Raw genomic sequence first — 20,496 nt, 5'->3', positions numbered from 1 at the left:
GAGCACTTATAGGTTAGTGAGTTGAAAAAAAAAAAAAAAAAGGTTCTTTGCACCCTAAGGAAGAATGAATTTTATTGTGCTGAATTGAATTGACAGGTGTTGGGATAGTCAGTGTGCTAATCAGCCAGTCAGAAAACTCCAAATTCTGTTTAATCAAGCTTCTATTCTAAGCAAAAATTTTAAAAAGTCTTTTTCTTCCTGATTTTATATGTGTATATATGTATATGTATTTCCGGTTGTATCATAAACTTGGTCACTAATAGCACTAATAGCATATATTTCATTTGTAGAAAGGAGGAATATATGACTTGGTAAATAAATTATATGAATGTTAAGTTGAATTTCACAATGTCTTATTTACAAAGGCTAAAGATATCTGAGTACCTGACAGATGTCAATCAATAGATCCTATTGTTCCAAGAATTGTATCTACCACATTAAAATTCTTAATAAAAATGTGTATTCAATTGTGACTGCATCTATTTTACTTGATATTTTACAAAAAGGAATAAAGTGTGCACTATATAGTCTTTTCGCAGAAGCAAGTTAAGTGTGGCATATGGTGAAACCACTTCAAGCTGTTGAAGAACCAGCAAACTGTAAAATACTTTACTGTCATAATATAGCATCATTTTCCTCCGGATGAAATCATCCGTTGCTGTTTTCATTGTCGGTGTAAAGTCCTTTTGTTAAATACTTATGTCTTAAGTACCTATTAGATATTAAAAACAAAGCTGAAGCCCTTTTCTACTCCAGCAGACCTATGCGAAAGGAAGGGATAATGAGCGCTGATGCAGTTCTTAGGCTCTTCCTGAGGGAAGACGTGGAAAGAGGCCGGAAGGTTTCAGAACCACAAGCAAAGTCAGCGAAGCAGAGAGTAAATCCAAACATTCGGAAAATGACAAATAAACCAGAAAGGAGACACGCCAGCTGTTCACACTGGAAAGTTACCGAACGTTTATTGGCTTCAAGTTTTATTTTTACATAATAAGGGACAAGTTTCCTGGGGGTGGGGTCAGGTGTCTTATTCCTTATTACAAGAATAAGGAACAGGGAGTTTTCAATGCAGGTGGGTGTTTCCTTAGGGCGCTTCTCCACTCCCGCTTCTTCCTACCGGCAACCGCTCCGGTGGAACCTGCACCGCAGGGACAGAAACCCAAGACGCCCCTGTCCGGGCGGCCGGGCTTTCTCTGCGCCCGTCCTCTGTGGTCCGGCCACACTGCTTACCAAACAGTCGCCTCGCAAACTCCGATTTCTGGAACTGGGCAGCCAACGGCGCAGATCCCCTTTCCCGCCCGCTCCCCCGAGCGGCGGCGGGCGGCGAACAAAGGCGGCGAGAGGCGCGGGGCGCGCGGCCGGGGCTGGCGCGCGACTCTCCGGCAGGAGGCGGCGGCGCCGCGCCCGAGCCTGCATTCCTCCGAAGCTCCCGGAGCCCGCGGGGCGACGTCACCCCCGGCTCCGCCCCCGTCCCTCCCCGAGCAAAGTAACTCTTGACTAACAGGAGCAGCCTCCGCCGAGCATGGAGAGCTGCCGCCGCGGCCGGCCGGCGACGCGGGCGACGCTTGCGCCCCAGCGGTAGTTTGGGCACCACGAAGAAGGCAAAAGTGCCGGCGGGCTGCCGTGGACTTCCCGCCCTCACCGCGCGAGGCCCGGCCGGCACCTCGGCCGTGGGTTTCGCTGCGATCCCCCCCGGCAGCTCTTTGCAAAGCTGCTTGAAACTTCTCCCAAAGTCGACATGGATACGGCGGCGGCGGCGCTGCCTGTTTTTGTGCCGCTCTTGCTCCTCTCCCCTTGGTCTCCCCTGGGGTCGGCCCAAGGCCAGTTCTCCGCAGGTGAGTGGCTCGGGCGGCTGGGGGAGGGGGTGGGGGCTGTCCGGAGTCCCGACGAACGCCTCCGGCCCGGGGCTCGCGGGGGCTGGAGCCGGCTCCTTGCCGGGGCCGGGGGCAAGGATTCGCGGGAAGCTTACGCGGCCGGGGAGTCGGGTGGGGGGGGGGGAGCGGCACAAGGCAGAGGGAAAGATGTCCCCAGAGTTTGTGCTAGGTAGGACGCGGGGCACCGGGCTGGGCGCCACTTGGCGCAGGTAACTTTCATCTCCGCACCCCATTGTTCCTCTCGGAGGCTCGCTCCGGCCCGGGGCTGGCAGGGCTGTCCGGGAGCGCGGGGAGACCTTGATTTTAAACTGGTAGCCTCGGCGCCCAGCGCACGCTTACCGCGCTGGGGAAGAGAGAAGGAAAAAGTAGTTACGACTCTGGGGACGGCTACTCTGTTGCTCGTGGTGCGGGCTTGTTGCTGTCTGCCTCTGTAGCATTAAAAAAAAAAAAAAAAAAAAAAAAATGTCCCCGGGAAGCCATTGTCAGAAATGTGGAGACTGGAAGGGACTGACCTCGGCGCGCTTTGCCAGGTGCTTTTTGTCCTGGGAATAACCTCCCTTGACTATTGTCTAACTACTTCCCTGTCCCTCCCCCAGTCCCTTTCTCCTCCCCCGGTGTTGGCTGCTCCCGGTTTTGCCCTGTGGGTTAGGGCACTGCGTGGAGTAGGTTCCGTGTGTGTGTTGGCGGAGCCTGTTAAGATGTTTTGAAATATGATTCTAAGGATCCACACCGAGCCGTCCTGCGCAGCGCGGTCTGGGCGCCGAGCCGGGGAAGCTTGACCCCGGGCGGTGGCAGTCCGCTCCTCCGGCGGAGCACCGCGAAGCTGGCGCGGTGACCCCCGGAGCCCGCCTGAATGATGGGGGCTATCAACGACCGCCGCCAGCTGGGAGAGCCCAAAGGGAGGGATGTGGTGCGGTCTTGCAGGTTGGCTCTTGGGGTTCTTGGTAAAGCCACTTAGAGAAGTCCGCGAAACCCCGTCTCTCCCAGCCCTGTACTCTGTACCCTTCCAGTTTTATTATCTTTCCTTGGTTGCTTCTTTCGGTTTCTCCTCTGGGGGCTCTGAAGTTTCACCAGGTGCATACTCGGGAGCGGGCTCCCGGGCGCTTGTCTGCCTCTCGCCAGTCCTGACAACTTTTCTCGCCAGTCCGCCCAGCTCGGCTCGGCTGGCAAGCCCAAGTGCTGCCCTGGTTCGCGGTGCAGATGGAGATGCACTGGTGGCCGAGGGGTGATGGAGAAGACCGGGGAAGTGACAGCCGCGCTCTTGGCTGAGGCCGCAGGACGCGGAGAACGAGAACGAACTTACTTTGCACTTGTCGGTTGTTGTGGCTGTCCTGTTTCCCGGAAATAAACTCAGAGTGTTTTCATCCGGAGGGATGTTGATTTCCCTCCCATCCCCTCTCCCCTTCTGTGGAACTCTGTAAAAGGAGTTGGACAACAGCACTGAGGCAGATTATGAAATGCAGCGTGTTAGAGGAAAAGCTATGTATATCGGTGATGTATGCAGTGCAACAGATCTATGCAATGAATGATCCGATGGCTTAATTTAATTCTTTCTGGAGTAAGCATTTCTACTGCATGCGTCTCTGACATACAATGCCGGTTGGTATCGGAACCGTGCTTGATGTAAGTCATTACATGCAGGCAAGTTAGAGTGGGTATTGATTTCTGCACAGTGTTTGTCACTGCACTGAGAGCCTACGCTTCAAAAGGCATGTAGTTTGTTAATTGAAAGTTTGAATCCTACCAGTTGCATGATTAAACTTACATGTATTCAAGAGTTGCAACCATTAATGTCTCAACAGCTGATGGACAAATTTTCAGCAATAAAGAAACTTTTATTTTTGCCTTTTCCAATGTTATTTACCCTTTAGTAAATATTAAATTTCCTCTTAACAGAATGTGTAGATGAGCTTTTCTGATCCCTGGAGTTTAGCTATCTCTAATGAACAATTGCATTTGTTGGCATCCAGTTCTAAGTAATTTAACTAAATATGCCTGACTTTGCTTTAGTGACAACGTAAAACATTTGACTTTATGTTTTACATGTAAAAAACAGAATGTGCAGTCCTGATAAATGCAATTCTTGCAGGACTGTGCCTTAAAAATTTTGTCATTCATGATTTACATAGATGCCCAGAAATGAATGCTTTTTATTCCCCCTGCTTAAAGTCAGATTGTGAATATGCCTTTTTCTCCATGAATTAAAAGTTTGTCTTGTAAAGATTTTCATGTTTTGGCTTTCCTAAGCCATGTGGTATTCTGCTGCCCTCAGATTTTATGGTAGTCAGATTTGTTGCAAATACATAGATTCAGACATTGGAGCTGTATTCTTTCTTGCTGTTTTTTTCCCCTTATATTCTACTTTAAATAATGCACTTTTATTTCTTTTAAGGAATTTCAACAAAATGCTTTAAAAGTCTAAAACAAATATATGTTAAGAATTTTTAAATAACCTTTTAAATAAATCTTTTAAATCACATCCATTAAGGCCAATTTACCACTTTTAGATATTATCATGTGGCTCCTAATGTAGTAAGTGTCAAAAGCAAATTTTGAAAGAATAAGGATTATTGGATATGTCATATACTCATCCAGTGTGCTTTGTTTAAACCGCAAATTTAAGAATATTTTTTCATGACTGTGATTTTTTTCTTAGTTTTTGGAATTAAAGTGTAAAAATGCTGCATGGTGAACCTCTTTAAAACCAGAACAGCCTATGAATATCAACTTACGTTACTTTCACTTAAAACGATACCAGCGGCATAGCTGGGGAAACTGAGGCATAGAAGCACAAAGATGCACTGACATTTATTCACTGGGTTGTGTCACTGTTATCTCTTGATATTATAATAGGAGAAAGTTTTCTGTACTAGGACTCAGATGACTGACAAAACAAGTCACAGATGAAGTCACCTGGAAGCTCAGCTTTCTCATCTATAAAATGGGGATAATAATACCTGTCCTAACCTTTCCACCTGGTTTTTATGAGGATGGTATGAAATAATTTATGTGAACGGACACCGTAAGTTGTAAAGCATTATGCAGTTCTCTGGGGGTGTAGTCATCATACATTAAGGTGGGTAAGTACCTTGACATGAGTCACCTTTGCTCGCTCCCACACTCGCCGAGTGAGGACAATATGTGTGTGTCCTTGCCACACTGTGTGTGACAATTTAGGAGCATGTGTATGTGTTTCCCTCGCTGGTCATTCATTTTAATCTTTATTAAACATAAACATGCTAGTTTGGCCAGACTATAATTTTATCAGCACAGTGAGACAAATTATCCTTTTTTTTTTTTTTTGCTTACCTCTTGTAAATTGTTGCTTGAGCTTATTGTGGAAGGGTCATTAACATTTCTAGTATTCTACCAACAGAAGAACTATATTTTTAGTCCATTCATTTAGCTGTTTGTTCAACTCTTGGTTATTCAGCTTTTTCATCTCAGTAAGGAGAAAAAATATGCATGGTTTTAGATGCAGTCTTATCAGTGACCTAGAGAGGGACTATTGTGTCTCTAGTATGATGTGAACCTGGAAATGCAGCTCAAGATCCTGACTTCACCTAGCATACAGTTCCTGACATGTCACGCTGTAAGCGCACACTCACTTGATCCCATAGGACCTTGCAACTCATCTAAACAATGACACTTTCCTGTTGTCTGACTCCTTGATGTCTCTGTATGTAGAGTTAATGTCTTTTGTACTTACTACCTACTATGAAAATACATCAGAAACAGTTTGTCTTAAGGTTCGCTTGTTGATTTCCTCGTCCCTCAATTCATTGAAACTTTAAATTCTAACGCTAGTAATGATACGTAACTGGACAGTTCCAGGACTGGTTTTTCTCTTACTGTTGTCCATATATCTGACTCTGCTGATTTTCCTAGATTGCAAGATGTCGTTTTGTGTCTGGCCTACCCAGTCGGGAAGAGGCAGGTCTGGCTGCTATTCGGGCTTTGGCACGTGTGCTGCTGACAGCTCTTCTCTTTGTATTCATAAATGCGAATTTGAAAACTATGTCAACCCCTCTGCCACTCTTCCCCTCTCCCACCCTCCTTCCCACTCCTCTTTAGCAATAACAAAGCCCACATGCACACACACAAAATCACAGCCTTTTTGTTCTCACTGAATATCTTGTGGTGCTGGACCTGTTCTTAAAAACTGGAAATGTGACTCAACCAGTACCCAGAGCAAACGCCAATTTTCCCACCAAATCTCACGTTTCTACCAATGATGGTTTACAACACATTTTTGTGGCCTTCAAAAAAAAACATTTGATTCACGTGATATGGTCCTATAGAGAGAAACTGTGTTGTTGCCTGCTAATACTTTTGAAGTGCAGTGATCTAGGTCTGCTCAAGGTGGTATTAAAGACAGTGTAAATCATGCTAAATATGGATGTACTTCTCAGAGGCATGGAAAATGCTGTCCTCATCTGCCCTGTGCTGTTCCCATTTCCTCTGCTTGCTCTTCATGGAGAGCAGGAAGAGGAATACTGCACGACTCAGAGCAGGAAACATCAAGAGAGTTTACAGATTGTTCTTAAAGACAAAACAAAGAACACTAGGATTGTGTGTGTGTGTGTGTGTGTGTGTGTGTGTGTGTGTGTGTGTTTGATCTTTAATTTTCTAAAGAGAGGGGGGGAAGCCTTATTTTTGATTTGTTTATTGGAATCAGCCTTTGCCTTTGTCCAAACACATTCATTTCTTATTCTGTGGATGTAAAAATTTCCCTCTGTGTATTCCTCTCAGACTTTACCCTTTGATCATATGTATTTGTTTTGTGTTCCTTTATCAAGTGTGTTTCTCTTTGCCTAAAAAGGTTATACTTGCTTTTGAACATGACTTGTGTTTTCACCAAAACTCATGCTGTTTGTCATAGTTACTGAACAGTGGTATCTTGACAATGATATCTTACCAGTTCATGATGTGTTAAACTGGGATTTGACAACGAGGTAAGTCAGTCTGTCCATCAGGATAATTTTAATTTTAACTGAAGCCAGAAATAAACTTGTATGTACATCCATGAAATGATATTTTATTTTTTCATGAAATGGTATTTTAATGTCACAGTGTTTGTGCTTATATATCTCTGAATGGAAGAGAGACTTTAAGTTCCTTTTTGTAAATGGGGATAGAGCACACTTGAGGACCTTATTGCCTGTTATTTTGACATACGTGAGATAAGTTACATACAGCTATGCTGTGGAAAATGAAGAAAATATGTTTGAATGTTTGATATCAGAATTCTGGAGGTAGATAGTTTACAGACTTCAAACTCCATCTTACTAGAAATGTGTTCTTATGAACAGTGTTCTTAAAGAAACTTAGTTCCACATAAAAGTTTTTATTAGTTCCGTGAAGATTGTGTTGTGAGAAGTATGTTTATTTTCCTGAAGTATTCTTATGGAAATTCTTTTGTAGTTAATATTTTAGTAATAAAAACTTGAACAGGGGCACCTGGGTGGCTCAGTCGGTTAAGCTCAGGTCATGATCTCAAGCCTGGAGCCTGCTTTGGATTCTGTGTCTCCCTCTCTCTGCTCCTCCTCTGCTTGTGCTCTGTCTCTGTCTCTCTCTCTTTCAAAAATAAATAAACATTAAAAAAAGCTTGAACATACATAATTCAACTTGGTTTTGTGAGGTTTTGCAGAGTGTCGAGGTTCTGGGAAAACACTGGGCCTGGGATGGAAGGACCGCATTGATCCAGTCGGGGAACATTGCCATATCACCACTTAACTCTGCTTGGGGTTTTTGGCTTTCTCCTCTGTGTGTTGATAATCCATTAAAAATTACAAGTGGCTTATTTTGTCACTTACAATTGTTTTAGGAGCAAATTAAGTAGTCCTGAGTGAAATAATCTGTGTTTCCACTTTATATGATTGTAGAGCTCTGTTACTAAACACGATGAACAAGGCAGTGCTGGCTGAATTTTTCTGCAGGTAGTCATTCTAGGAATTACCTTTGTAAGAGGAACTCAGAATTAAGGCCAAATAAAAGAGTGTCTAGGTGAGTGACTGCATTAATTTGTTGGGAAGGCTGAAAGATAGAAGTACGTGTTTTGTGTATGTCACACACACACACACACACACACACACATCTTAACAATGATAGAATTTCATCGTCCAAAGGTTCAGGTGAGAAGGAAGCTAAGGACATCTACAGATGGAATCCAACTCCTGTACTTATATTTTGGAAAGAGTATTGCAAATAGATAATTATTTTGCCTATTTCATAGATGAAAACACTGACATGGACACGTGAACTATGGAGTATATAATATATATACTTGTACTATACTTTTAATGAAGAAATAATAAATCTTCCTTCAGATTGGTATCTATTTATATAAACCCTTCCCAGTCAGCCTGTTCCTTAACCAGCTGCTTTTAGGCTGATTCTCCAAACCCCATCCAGAGTAGCAGCTGACCAACTACAGAGATTCCCCTAATCTTTGTTGGGGGGTGGGGTGACCACGCAGCTGCTTAAGTGACATACTGGCCACAGCTCCTTGATATGATTCTCCTTGGATCATTCAGCAAATTCAAGAGTAGAGAGGAAGTCTTTCTGGTGGCTTCACAGCCTACCCAGGGGTTGATGACTGAATGCTTCATGGTCATTGGATTCATCAGCTCCAAGGTGCCCTAGAATTTTGCTGCTTGAATTGTGGTCCAGGGACCAGCGACATCAGCCTTGGAGTCACTTATTAGAGCCCTTCTCAGAACAACTGACTCAGAATCTGCATTTTAATGAAACCCCCAGGTGATTTGCTTGAACATTGAATTTTGAGAAATACTGCTTTAGGCCAAAGAAAGCTCATCTTGAAAAGATTTGTCACATGCACTTTCCTGTAGAATACTAAGAGTATTGTGAAGGGATTAATTACAATGTGAAACACATTTCCCTATTTCCCTGGAATTATATTTCTGATCAGTATTTACTTAATTTAACGCCGCAGACACATCAAAACAGCAGTAGTATTCACTTTTTAAAAAGAATACTCAAACAGTTTTCAAAGAAATATTTTCATAAGAGAATAAAACAAGGCTAAATATAAATAGTTTTGGCTATGAACATATTTAAAGGTAAGGATATTATCGAGGGACCAAACGTGATATCTGCCAATAATTAAAAAAAAATTTTTTTTAATGTTTATTTATGTTTGAGAGACAGAGTGTGAGCGGGTGAGGGGCAGAGAGAGATGGAGACACAGAATCCGAAGCAGGCTCCAGGTTGCAAGCTGTCAGCACAGAGCCCGACGCAGGGCTCGAACTCACGGACTGTGAGATCATGACCTGAGCGAAGTTGGACGCTTAAACAACTGAGCCACCCAGGCACCCCTATGCCAATAATTTTTATTTAGCACACTGATATGTTGATACAGGAAATGATATTCCCTCTGATATTACTAGCAGCAGTTTCTTGTTTTATATTTATCTTTTGCTTCTACGTGTAATTTAAAGATCTTTGTAATAAGGAGCTCATTTAAGGACAGTCAAATGTAATGAATGAGAATTAGATAGAATGCATTAAATATAACTGGTGTTCTTTTTACTATCTTTTGTGCTCATATTTAAGAACAGATTCTTGTCAGTTTTCTCAAGAGAAAAATTATGATGTAATAGACAGTGTATAGTATTCATGTCAAAACACAATTTTACTTGCATTTTATGGCTTGCTTTAGCATTCTTTTAGAAAATGAATTTTCCCAGAAGACCTAATTGCCTTCTTATTAATGAGCCTGTAAGTGTGTTTTGTTATCCGTTTGCTATTCTAAACGTGTCTACTTTGGCTGGCTGTTTTAACAGTGAAGTCTCTGATTAAATCACCACTGCTGTATTTGTTTTTGCCATTCACTAGTGATTTAGACAATACTGGCATAATGACATGGTTATGGCAGAGACTAATGAAAACCAAGAAATATAAATTCATATTAACCCATAATAGTTGGTTGTGTTATGATATTGGGAGCTGGAGTTTGGGGCAACACACAACAGAATTCTCTGCATGTTTGATACTGTAAGTGAAAGTCTCTTAACCTGTGTTGTTCGAAATACAAAGAATATGGTTGCTGAATTAATAAATAAACTACAAATCAATGATTTCCACATGTACTTATTCTAGACACTGGTGTTTAACGGAAGAGGCTTAATTCCAGATAGATCAGTGCTAGAGTGCAGCTTAGTGATGGAGAGAAACTCTGAAAGGTACTTCTAGACACCTTAAAGAGCTTTAGAGTCTGCACATTTTGACTTGTTATATTTTCTAAATTTACTACACATTCTAGAGCTTTCCTTTTGTGCTACTTCTACTTTGATTCTTGTCAGCAGTAATTAGGTTAATTTATTCTCGCACACATGGGAGAGGAGCTCTTGCAAAAACAATAAAAGCAGCCATGTACTGAGTGCCTACGACCTGCCAGGCCTTATGATCAATGTTTCCCATGAATTTAAATCCTCATGATAATCCTTTAAGATAGGAATCCTCTCCGCTTTGTGAACTGAGGACTAGAGAGGTTACGTCATAACTTGCCTCAGGTGTGTGAGGAACTTGTGGAACCCAAATTCATTATTGAATATTTACATGTCTGTAGCAGGTAAACATTTTTTTGGTTGCTTGTTGGCAGAAAAGGCGACCGAGACCAGATACAAGCAGAATTTATTTTCTCTCCTAACTGACGATTCAGCTGAAGCTTGATGTAGAGTTCACATAACTCCACTGGGGTATGATCCCTTTCTGCCTGCTCAGCTTAGCTCTGGGGCACTCCAGGAGCTTCATTCTTAAGCTCCATTTAGAGGCACGGTAGCTTTGGCGGCTCCCATACTGCAAGATTTTTGGTTCACGTGTGTTTGGAAAATGTGTGCTTTATGTGGTGGTTGCACCTGCAAAGGCCCTGAGGTTCACTCTGATCAGATTCAGCAATCACGTATCCAGCCCCCTGATTTAAGGCTCCAACTGAGGGGAGGCAAGTACACTGATTGGCTTAATCCACTAGGATTCTGGGTTCAGCTCTAGATCCCCACTCAGGTCACATGGACTGATGGGGGCACGGTGGATCAAACCATTATTTATCAGCAGATAGAAGGATGGGTTCTGGAAAGACAACCAAACTACAGTATGGTTACTCAAGATAGAATTTAGTACAGCATGAGAAGTAAAAGCAAAGAAAGTGTGGTAGACCTGTGTGTGTATTTATAATCCTTTGAGGGGAAAGAAAGTATATGGTGAGGAAAAGGCAGTTGCATTAGTTGGTTCCCAGCTATGGACCACTAATGGTAACATCAAGAAGGCATGGTGGCCTAGCCTTGTCAGAATCTAAGGGGAAGAGGGCGGGGGAGGAAGAGAGGACCGAGGCACTTTGCACATGGCAGTTTTGCATGCATTGCAGACCAGCAGTTCATAATTTTGGAAGTGTTTCTTTTGGGGACTGCTTAAAACATGGGTTTTATTATTTTCATTATCTTATTGTCTTTGCCTCATGATTGAGTAAGTCCAACGTTAAAAATTCACAGAATTTTAAGTGGTGAAAAGGACTTTAGAAGTTAATACCCCTTCATTTGGTATAACTGGTCCAAAGTCATACAGCTCTGAAGAACTTAGCTCAAATTCAAGATTTTTAATTTTTAGGTCACTTTTGTCACCAACATATACATTGTTTTGCTTAATGGTTATTTATACAGGTAGTTATTATTTAAACTTTTGTTTACTTATTCTGGTTTGTATTTTAAAGTTCTAAAGCAATGTTTCCAAAAGCAAGCCTGACCTAAGGATTGGCTTTCATTAAAATTATAATCCAGGGGCTACTGGGTGGCTCAGTGGGTTGGGTGTCTGACCTTTTTTTTATGTTTATTTATTTATTTTGAAAGAGAGAGAGAGAGAGAGAGTGAGTGAGCCTGAGTGGAAGAGGGGCAGAAAGAGAGGGAGAGAGAATCCCAGGCAGGTTCTGTGCTGTCAGCTCAGAGCCCTGTGGGGTGCTCGATCTCACAAACTGAGATCATGACCTGAGTCAAAATTAAGAGTTGGCTGCTTCACAGTGTAGTGTCTGACTCTTGATTTCAGCTGAGATCATGATCTCAGGGTTCTGGCATCGAGCCCCGCATCAGGCTCCACGCTGAGAGTGGAGCCTGCTTGGGATTCTCTCTTCCTCTTCTTCTGCCCCTCTCCCCCACTCATGCACTCCATCTCTCTCTCTCTCTCTCTCTCTCAAAAAAAAAAAAAAAAATAAAAATTTAAAATTAAAAAATGTTGGAATCCAGATATGAGGTGATAGTAATTAATATGTCTGTGAATAGAAGAGACCATCTTAGGAAACTGCTTGATTTTCATTTATCCTCCATATGTACATGTATAGGTGTGTGCATGCATGCATTTGTTTATTTTTAGAAGTCAAGGGATAAGCGAAACTGTGATAAATGATGCTAATTGACCCAGAGAAATTGAGCCTAGAAACTCTTCACTTCGGAAACTAATTTTGAAAAACTCAAGAGATGAAGGTGAACTTGCTTATAATTTTGATCTTCTCAGCTCTTGTGCCTAACTTTATAATGCATTTCTGAACAACATGGGATATTCAAAAGAGTTGCTATAAGAAATAGCTTGGGGTACTGAATACTGAATGAAATGTAGGAAACTAGCTGTTTGCCCAGCCCCCCCCCCCCCCACCCCCACACACACACACACTTATAATGAGAGATTTACCGGGCCTGTGTTAGATGCATACTTGTGCTGGTGGCCTAAAGCTGGGTGTGTCTGAGGACCAGGGGCTCAAATGTGGCTGTGCCAGTTTAGACCAGAGTCTCATCCCCAGGAACTTCCATGGCTGCTATGGCCCTTTTCTAGCCAGAGCAGCTGGCCTGGCAACATAGGGGTGAAGACAGTGGTTGTGGAAGAAGGTTTATTGACTGGAGCACGCTTCTTTTTGTCACTGGAGATTTCTTTCAACACATCTTTGTTATCTTAAAAAAGTTACTGAATTACTATTTTCTTCCCTATGTATTTCCTGCTTCCTCCATGACTCTTTTTTATCCCTTATTTATATCCTTATCAGGTGTGATTCCTGAATAAAGTTTGCAATAATTTGCCTAACAACCTGGCCGGTTGAGTCAGAGTGCTATCTAGTATTGACCCATTTTTGCCACTTTAGCTAAACTGACATTTAAATACTTAGGTAATGTATGAGGTCATGAGGTTGTCAGTGATCTGCTTCAGAGAGAGAAAAAGGTTTCTTTCAAGATCTATATAAGAGTCCATTTTTTTAAGTTTATTTATTTTGAGATAGAGAGAGAGAGAGAGAGCGCAAGTGGAGGAGGGGCAGAGAGAGAGGCAGAGAGCAAAACCCAAGCAGGCTCCAGGCTCTGAGCTGCCAGTGCAGTGTGGGGCTTGAACTCACGAAACCCGGAGATCATGACCTGAGCTGAAAGCAAGAGAGCGATGCTTAACCTAACCGACTGAGCCACCCAGGCGCCCCTGTGAGTCCATTAAGTGCATGGAGCACCGGGCATGCTATGACTGTGTGCCAGTCTTAGTTTTGTTACTTTCCAGCTCTGAGATTTGGAGTTAATACCTTTCTGCTTAATCCTTAATTTCCTTCTCATTAAAATGGGAATATTACAATGAAGAGTGATTGTAATATCTTCTTTAGTTACTTAGTAAGACAGTTTTTAAAAGTACAATTAGGAATGCCTGGGTGGCTCAGTCAGTTAAGCGTCAGACTTCGGCTCAGGTCATGATCTCACGGCTTGTAGTTCGAGCCCCATTTCGGGCTCTGTGCCAACAGCTCAGAGCCTGGAGCCTGCTTCGGATTCTGTATCTCCCTCTCTCTTTGCTCCTCCCCCACTCACACAGTCTCTCAAAAAATCAATAAACATTAAAAAAAGAAGAAGAAAGGTAAAATTAATAATGTGTATGAAAGTATTTTTTATAATTGTAAACTACCATAAAATATAATTTATTTTTGTTGGGAATATGAAGTTTGATAATAAATTATTGTTGAAGGCAAAAATAATATGCTGAACAATGGAAATGAAACCAATAGATGCTTTGCACATTTGCAGTTATACATTCTATATCTGTTTGCATATCTAAGCTTTGGGGAAAGTGGTATGAGAAAGAAGCCAGTACATTTCTTGTGAACAGTGAGTAAATTTCGTATCGTGAATCATAAAATGTACCCTCTCGGATTCATTTTCACCTATATACTTATTTTCTCTCTGTATAAGTAAACTCTACTCTGTAATGCTCCCAAACAATATTTGTGTTTTCTCCAGATATGCCAGTAAAGATTGCATGATTATGAACCACTTTTACTGAAAAATTTTAAGCAAATGTTTTAAGGACTGCAATCCTATAGAGCAAGTTTATGGAAAGTATAGTTTTTCCTTTGAGTATTTTCATGAAGAAACAAAAAATGCTCTCGTTATCTGAACTGGTGGGCCTGGCTGGCCAGAGCGTGATTCTGATAAGGTTTATATGTCTTTATTTATTCTTCCACTCTACATATCGTTCAACATCTGCTAAGTGTCAATGCTGTGACAGGTCTTGGATATGCTGGCAAGCAAGCCAGGCATTGTCCTTGCCCTTTGGGAGCAGATGTGACTTTTATGATTATTAAAGGAGTGGTTAAAGATTACTTTTGCAGAGCTTCACATCTAGTGATTCACGGGTAAAGCCTGGAGCTATTTTGTAACTGACCGTACCCCTGCCTGTGGCTTGGCAAATCTGAGTTCAGACTGTCTCCAACAATTTGCTGGTCCACTTTAGAAGCTGCCTGGGAGAATCCATTGTGTCAGCAATCTTTCCATATCCTTGAGTCTACACACAAAAAACTAGAAGCCTACCAAAAAAGCATTATGCAAAAATTTGCTGCAATGATAATAGAATTCTATCAAGTGGAATTTCCCAGAAGTTGAGTAATCGGAAGTGTAAGCAGGTGTAAACAGGTTGGACAGAGAAGCGAGCACAGTTGTCTTTCTAGAGGCTCACCATCACTTATTCTCCCTCTGGGAACATGAGCAGGAAGATTGGGGGGCGGCCTCCCGGAGGCTGTGTGTAAATGCACATTCACAGTGTGAACATTCCGATGCAGAGGTCCTAGCTGTTTGGCTGCAGATTCATAGTTGCTGTGACCTACAGCTGTTTATCGACTGCCTCTGTTTTCTCTGATCAGCCTTCTGTCTGCTGCGGCTTCAGTGAAGCTCATTGTCGCAAGTGGTGGGCGACCCGTAGGAAGAGAGGCCAGAGGCTGGCCACGAGTCCTGGCAACCCAGAGTGGGCTAGATAATCCCTAGACTGCCCCCGCACCTGCCTCCCGGAAGCAGCAAATTCAATACCCGGTGCTTTAGTCTTTCATTTTGGAGGGGGCAACAGTATTGTCATTTAAATACACCTATTGCCCTACAGGAAATGGGGATTTTAAACCTCTGTATTAAAAGAGGCCTAAACGACCTGCAATGTATGAATGAAGGAGAGAAGCAAATTTGGAGATGTGTACATTGTTCTAAGAAAAGAAAAAAAATCCCTGAATTCCATAGACTGGAGCTTCAGAAATTGAAATGTAGAAAACTTATGTTATTTTTTACTTTTTAGGACTTTATTTTATTTTATTTTATTATTTTTTTTAATGTTTATTTATTTTTGAGAGAGAGACACACACAGTGTGAATGGGGGAGGGATAGAGAGAGGGAGACACAGAATCTGAAGCAGGCTCCATGCCCCGAGCTGTCGACATAGAGCCCGATGCGGGGGCCCCAACCCACGAGACATGAGGCCATGACCTGAGCCGAAGTTGGCCACTTAACCGACTGAGCCACCCAGGCGCCCCAAGACTTTATTTTTTGAAGTAATCTCTACACTTATCATGGGGCTCAAACTCACAACCCCGAGATCAAGAGTCCCATGCTCCACTGTCTGAACCAGCCAGGTGCCCCCACATTTGGAAAAATTAATTTAATTGAGTCACTAACATTTTGTGCCCATTTTATATTTAAGCAAGGGACACTGAAATGCTGATCTCCAGTCATAAATAATGTATAGCATAATGCATATAGCATATAGCATAATGTTTAATAGCATATAGCATAATGTTTAAGATCACAGACTTTGGAACCTGACTGTACTTGAGTATGAATAATGGTTCCAATGTTTTCTTGCTACTGGACCTAACCATGTTCCTTCAGGTTTCCACACTGTGTCTGTGAAATAGGGTAATACAAGTACCTACCTATCCTGGATTTTTTTTTTCAATATTGAGTTAAAGTGCTTCAAAGAGTGTGTGACACATTAATAAAATTCATTCTCTTTAGCTTTTGTTATCATGTCCTTATGTTTGGGCTAAATGAATCCAAGTTTGCATAATATCCTATCCCAAGCTGATAATCTTTAAAAATCTCTGACTCCATTATCTTCTCCTTTAAAATAAAACCAGCAAACGGTAGATGTCTGAAATAATTCCGTATGCTGATTAACAGAGGCCACAGCAAACATTATAAGGAACATCATTCAATGTTTATGAAAACAAGTGGGAAATTTATACTGATTCCTAAGGAATCAGACTCTTAGGATGAATGACTAAAAACAAAAACGAAAATAAAAACAAATAACCCCCCAAAACTACATCTGTACAGTGAGAGTATCAGAAGCTGTACATTTTAGGTGTGTATACCTCAGACATCTTTAGAAAATGCATTTAACATTTCTTATCCAGGTTGGAGAAGGTGGGAAATTTGGGGCACTCATAAAACTGCTTCCAGCCTGGAAAGATTCAATCACAGATAAAATACAAAAGCTCTAATTTGGGAAAAAGATTGAGATGGGCATTGACCAGAAAGTTGAGGAGTGAAATCTCTATCACTTCCAGAAGCGTCCATCCCAGTGACACTGTTGTCCAATCTAGAAGGAGTATTCAGGTTTAGGAATGAGATAATAAGAATTTGCAGAAGATAAAGAGATACCTCCTCAGTTCCTAAAGAATGTTGTTTCTCCGAAGTCTGTAGGAGAAAAGGGTATGCCATTTGCATTTGACACATGCTGAGTAAATGAATTACTGGCATTTAGAACTTCTGTTTCCCTATGAATTCTAGATGACTGTTTTGTTTTCCTTTTGAAGGTTGCTGTGGATATTTAATCTTACTTAGCTCAGGTAGTTTCAAATCCATTTAATCCCCAAGACTTTTTCAAGCCACTGTCAACAGGGAAAAGCCATTTTAGAATCCTGGCATATGACTCAGGGTCTGGCTAAACTTTTAACGATTATTAGCTTGCTTACAGAATTGCTCTGTGGCCATTGTGGTCATTGTGGAGGAAAGCATCTCTCAACTTCAACAAGGATTTTATGTGCCACTCAAGCTTCAGATCTTTTGTACTCTCACTTTCTTACTATATATACTCCCTCTAGCTTTAATTGAAATAAGTCTCCCTTTTCCTTGAGTTCTACTAATGAAAATGTTTGCTCTCCAGATACAATTAAAAATTCCTGTCAACTTTCTTATCAGAGAAGCTCTTTGCACTGCAGGTTTGAATCTCGCAGATATAATACTTTTATAATATTCAATTTATCATAATAATGCAATTTTGTACCCTGACTGGATGTTCCTACTAACATAGGTTTTTGTGATTGTGGTGGCAGAAAGTGTTTTCATAAGCTCCTCTCCATTTAAAATGTAGGTTTCTTAAGATGTCATTTTGATGGAACATTTGCCCAAATTCATAGTCTTAATAAAAAGGAGTACAAAAACAACAAAACAAACTCTTATAGCATATATAAACTGAAATATGGAACTATTCCAAAAAGGGGATGCACACTGGACTGTTTGTTCTGTGCTCTAGAATCATGACCCAGTTATTATTTGGAAAGCAGACCGGTTCTTATATATGTCACAACAAATACCCAAAGGATATCAAGTTGGAACAAGAGAATGATGGACCTATGTGTGGATTGAAAATACTATGTAACAGACAGTATACTTAAGTATAATATACATAGGAACAGGAGTGCCTGGCTGGCTCATTCAGTAGAGCATGTGACTGTTGATCTCAGGGTCCTGAGTTCAAGTCCCGTGTTGGATGTAGAGCCTACTTAAAAAAACAAAATGTATTTATTTATTTTGACCCAGAGAGAAAGTGCAAGCAGGGGAAGGTGAGAGAAGAGGAGAAAGCAAGAATCCCAAGCAGGCTCCTCACTGACAGCACCTATCTTGTTATGGAGCTTGAACCCACAAACTGTGAGATCATGACCTAATCCAAAGTCAGACGCTCAAGCGATTGAATCACCCAGGTGTCCTATATGAACTATACATTCTAATCAGTGTGGTTCAGACTGACTTCTAGTCTTTTTGGATGAGGAAATTGAAGAAATGAATAAACCAGGGAATTTTAGGGCAGAAATATCCAGAAGGACTGAGGTGCTCTGACTCCTTGCACTCAAGGCTTGGTTTCTTAGATTCTGTAAAGGAGATTTCTGGCTCATTCTTATCAGGAATGCAGATCCCAGGTGAGGACTGGGAATTCTTTCTAGGGCTGTTGTTCACTCCTTTAGCTTGGGTACAGGAATCTATAGGCTAGTGCTCTGTATTTCCCACAGTTCCCACGCTGTTCACCTAAGTATCCATTTAAGATCTATCTTTCCGGGTCTCTCAGTTTGCTTACAGTTTGTAATCAGGATACCAGTAGTTGGACGGCACTTTATCGACCTCCATCACTCATTCATAATTGTATCACAAACTTACCCAGTTGCCAGCACATTTTAGAAAAGCATAGGGGAGCCCTGGTTGGCTCAGTCAGAGAATGTGACTCTTGATCTCGGGGTTGTGAGTTTGAGCCCCACGAGATAGAGGTAGAGATAGCTCTAAAAACAAAGATTTGTAGAGATAACTAAAAAACAAAAAACAAAACAAAACAAAAAAAAAAACCTTAAAAAAGGGAAGAAAAGCATGTAATCTTAAGAGTATCTCATGTTGCTTCAAATGTGGTCAGATAAAGGGTAGAGGAGAAAGGAAGGCAGGATCTCCTACCAGCAGTTACTTATTCAGATGCCATGCCTTGAAAACAGTTAGGAGGTTTCCTTTGAGGTGGAGACTTGTTGACACCCCCATTAATTGTTGGAATTAGAGATACATCAGGCATTGTCTTTTTTTTTAAGTTTATTTTTTATAAAGAGCCACATACTCTTTATACATATTTTTTATAAAAAGCCAACCAGATGCCCCTCAAGCATTGTCTTTTATGTGAACAATGAGAAAAAGGATATATCTCTTCTGTCCATTATGGCAATAGACTTGAACTTTATATGACAGCTTGTTGAATATAACATCCTTATGAGCTTGTTAAATAGTGATACCAGTCTAAATTATTAGCACATTCTCTTTGGCAATATCTTGTTGGGACAGACAGCACTGATTTGTGCATTCATATGATTGACTATGATCTCTGTTAGAGGTGCTGGGGAGCTAGTGGCTTTTTCATTCAATACGATGTGTATGGCAGAGCTTGTCTCGTTTCAGATAAGTTCACACAATATTTAATGATTGTCCATTTTTGTGCCAGGCGGTGTGTTTAGCACAGAGAGTAAAGAGATGAAAAAGTCGACCAAGTCCCTGCACTCAAGGACTTCACAGACTAGTTGGAGGATCTAGAAATAACTAAGTTATAATGCAGAGTGGGAGGTACAGCGAGAGAGTACTATCTGGATGTGGGGAAAAGACAGTCACTCACTGCTGGGGTGATTAGTTAGGCTTTTCTGGATCAGAAGGCCATCAATGAATGGCAAATGCTCAAGCATGGCCACACAATGCTCATGGAAAACTGAGGAAATAATGGTGATGATGGTAAATGCTTTAAGTGAACTCCCAAAAACAACAACAACAACAACAACAACAACAACAACAACAACAAAACCCAAGTTCAGGTTTTAGCATTTGCCAAATCCCCTTGGTAAATGCTACCACTGTGAATGGTTTCAAATTACCAGTGTCACATCACTGAACAGAGTCGGGAATGATGAGTGGTGGCACACCATTATATAGCCATACAAACACAAGAGAAGTTTCTGCCATACAAATACAAGAGAAGTAAATAGCTTCAAGAACGTAGAGGTAATATAGCAATTGTATAATGTAGTAAAATATTTAGGAAGTAAGGAGTTTTGAGTTAGTACCTCTGTTTTAAATGTAATTTATTCAGCTCTAAGTTTCTATAATTTAGTTTTTAAAAATGGCTGTTGATTAACAACTGGCTCACAAAATTGTTGGAGATGTTAACAGTTGATGGTTAGTAGCTGGTATGGGTTGGCTCTGGCATACCACTCAATGCTATTTATAATCTTGGATATGGGTGTGATGGGTACAGTGAGTGAATCCTCTTAAATTATGAGGCTTTTCTATAACACTCTCCCAATAAAGCAGAATTTAGTGTGAGAAATACAAGTTCATATTGAAACCCATTATTGAGGATTTAGTTTCCAACAGTTTAGGTTCATAGATAGTCAGTGCTCAGCCTAGAAGGCTTTGGGAGCATCCACTATGGAGTTCACAGGAAAAGTTCTAAGAACTATGTCCCCCTGCTCAATTGAAGTTTTCTCACCGCACAGGGTGAACATCTTTGGTCGTAAATGTCGGTGTGAGTAGTCACTCTCCTT

At 41.4% G+C, this 20,496-nt stretch overlaps 1 protein-coding gene across 12 annotated transcripts in view; it reads left to right on the top strand.

Moving 5' to 3' along the window:
- Window positions 1-1,547: 1,547 nt before the first annotated feature.
- PTPRK (protein tyrosine phosphatase receptor type K) overlaps window positions 1,548-20,496 on the top strand; it is a 564,132-nt gene continuing 545,183 nt past the window's right edge. For all 12 annotated transcript variants that reach the window (XM_060616623.3, XM_078447295.2, XM_060616622.3 and 9 more), the window contains exon 1: window positions 1,548-1,832. In XM_060616623.3, the coding sequence (XP_060472606.1) occupies window positions 1,736-1,832 (97 nt within the window). In that variant the 5' untranslated portion in view covers window positions 1,548-1,735. The remainder of the gene's footprint in view (window positions 1,833-20,496) is intronic.

The sequence above is a fragment of the Panthera onca genome, chromosome B2 (genome assembly GCF_046562875.1).
Source record: "Panthera onca isolate mPanOnc1 chromosome B2, mPanOnc1 haplotype 2, whole genome shotgun sequence".
In the NCBI taxonomy this organism is placed as follows: domain Eukaryota; kingdom Metazoa; phylum Chordata; class Mammalia; order Carnivora; family Felidae; genus Panthera; species Panthera onca.
The sequence above is the reverse complement of the archived record's forward strand: the minus strand, read 5'-3'. Positions and strand labels throughout refer to the sequence as shown.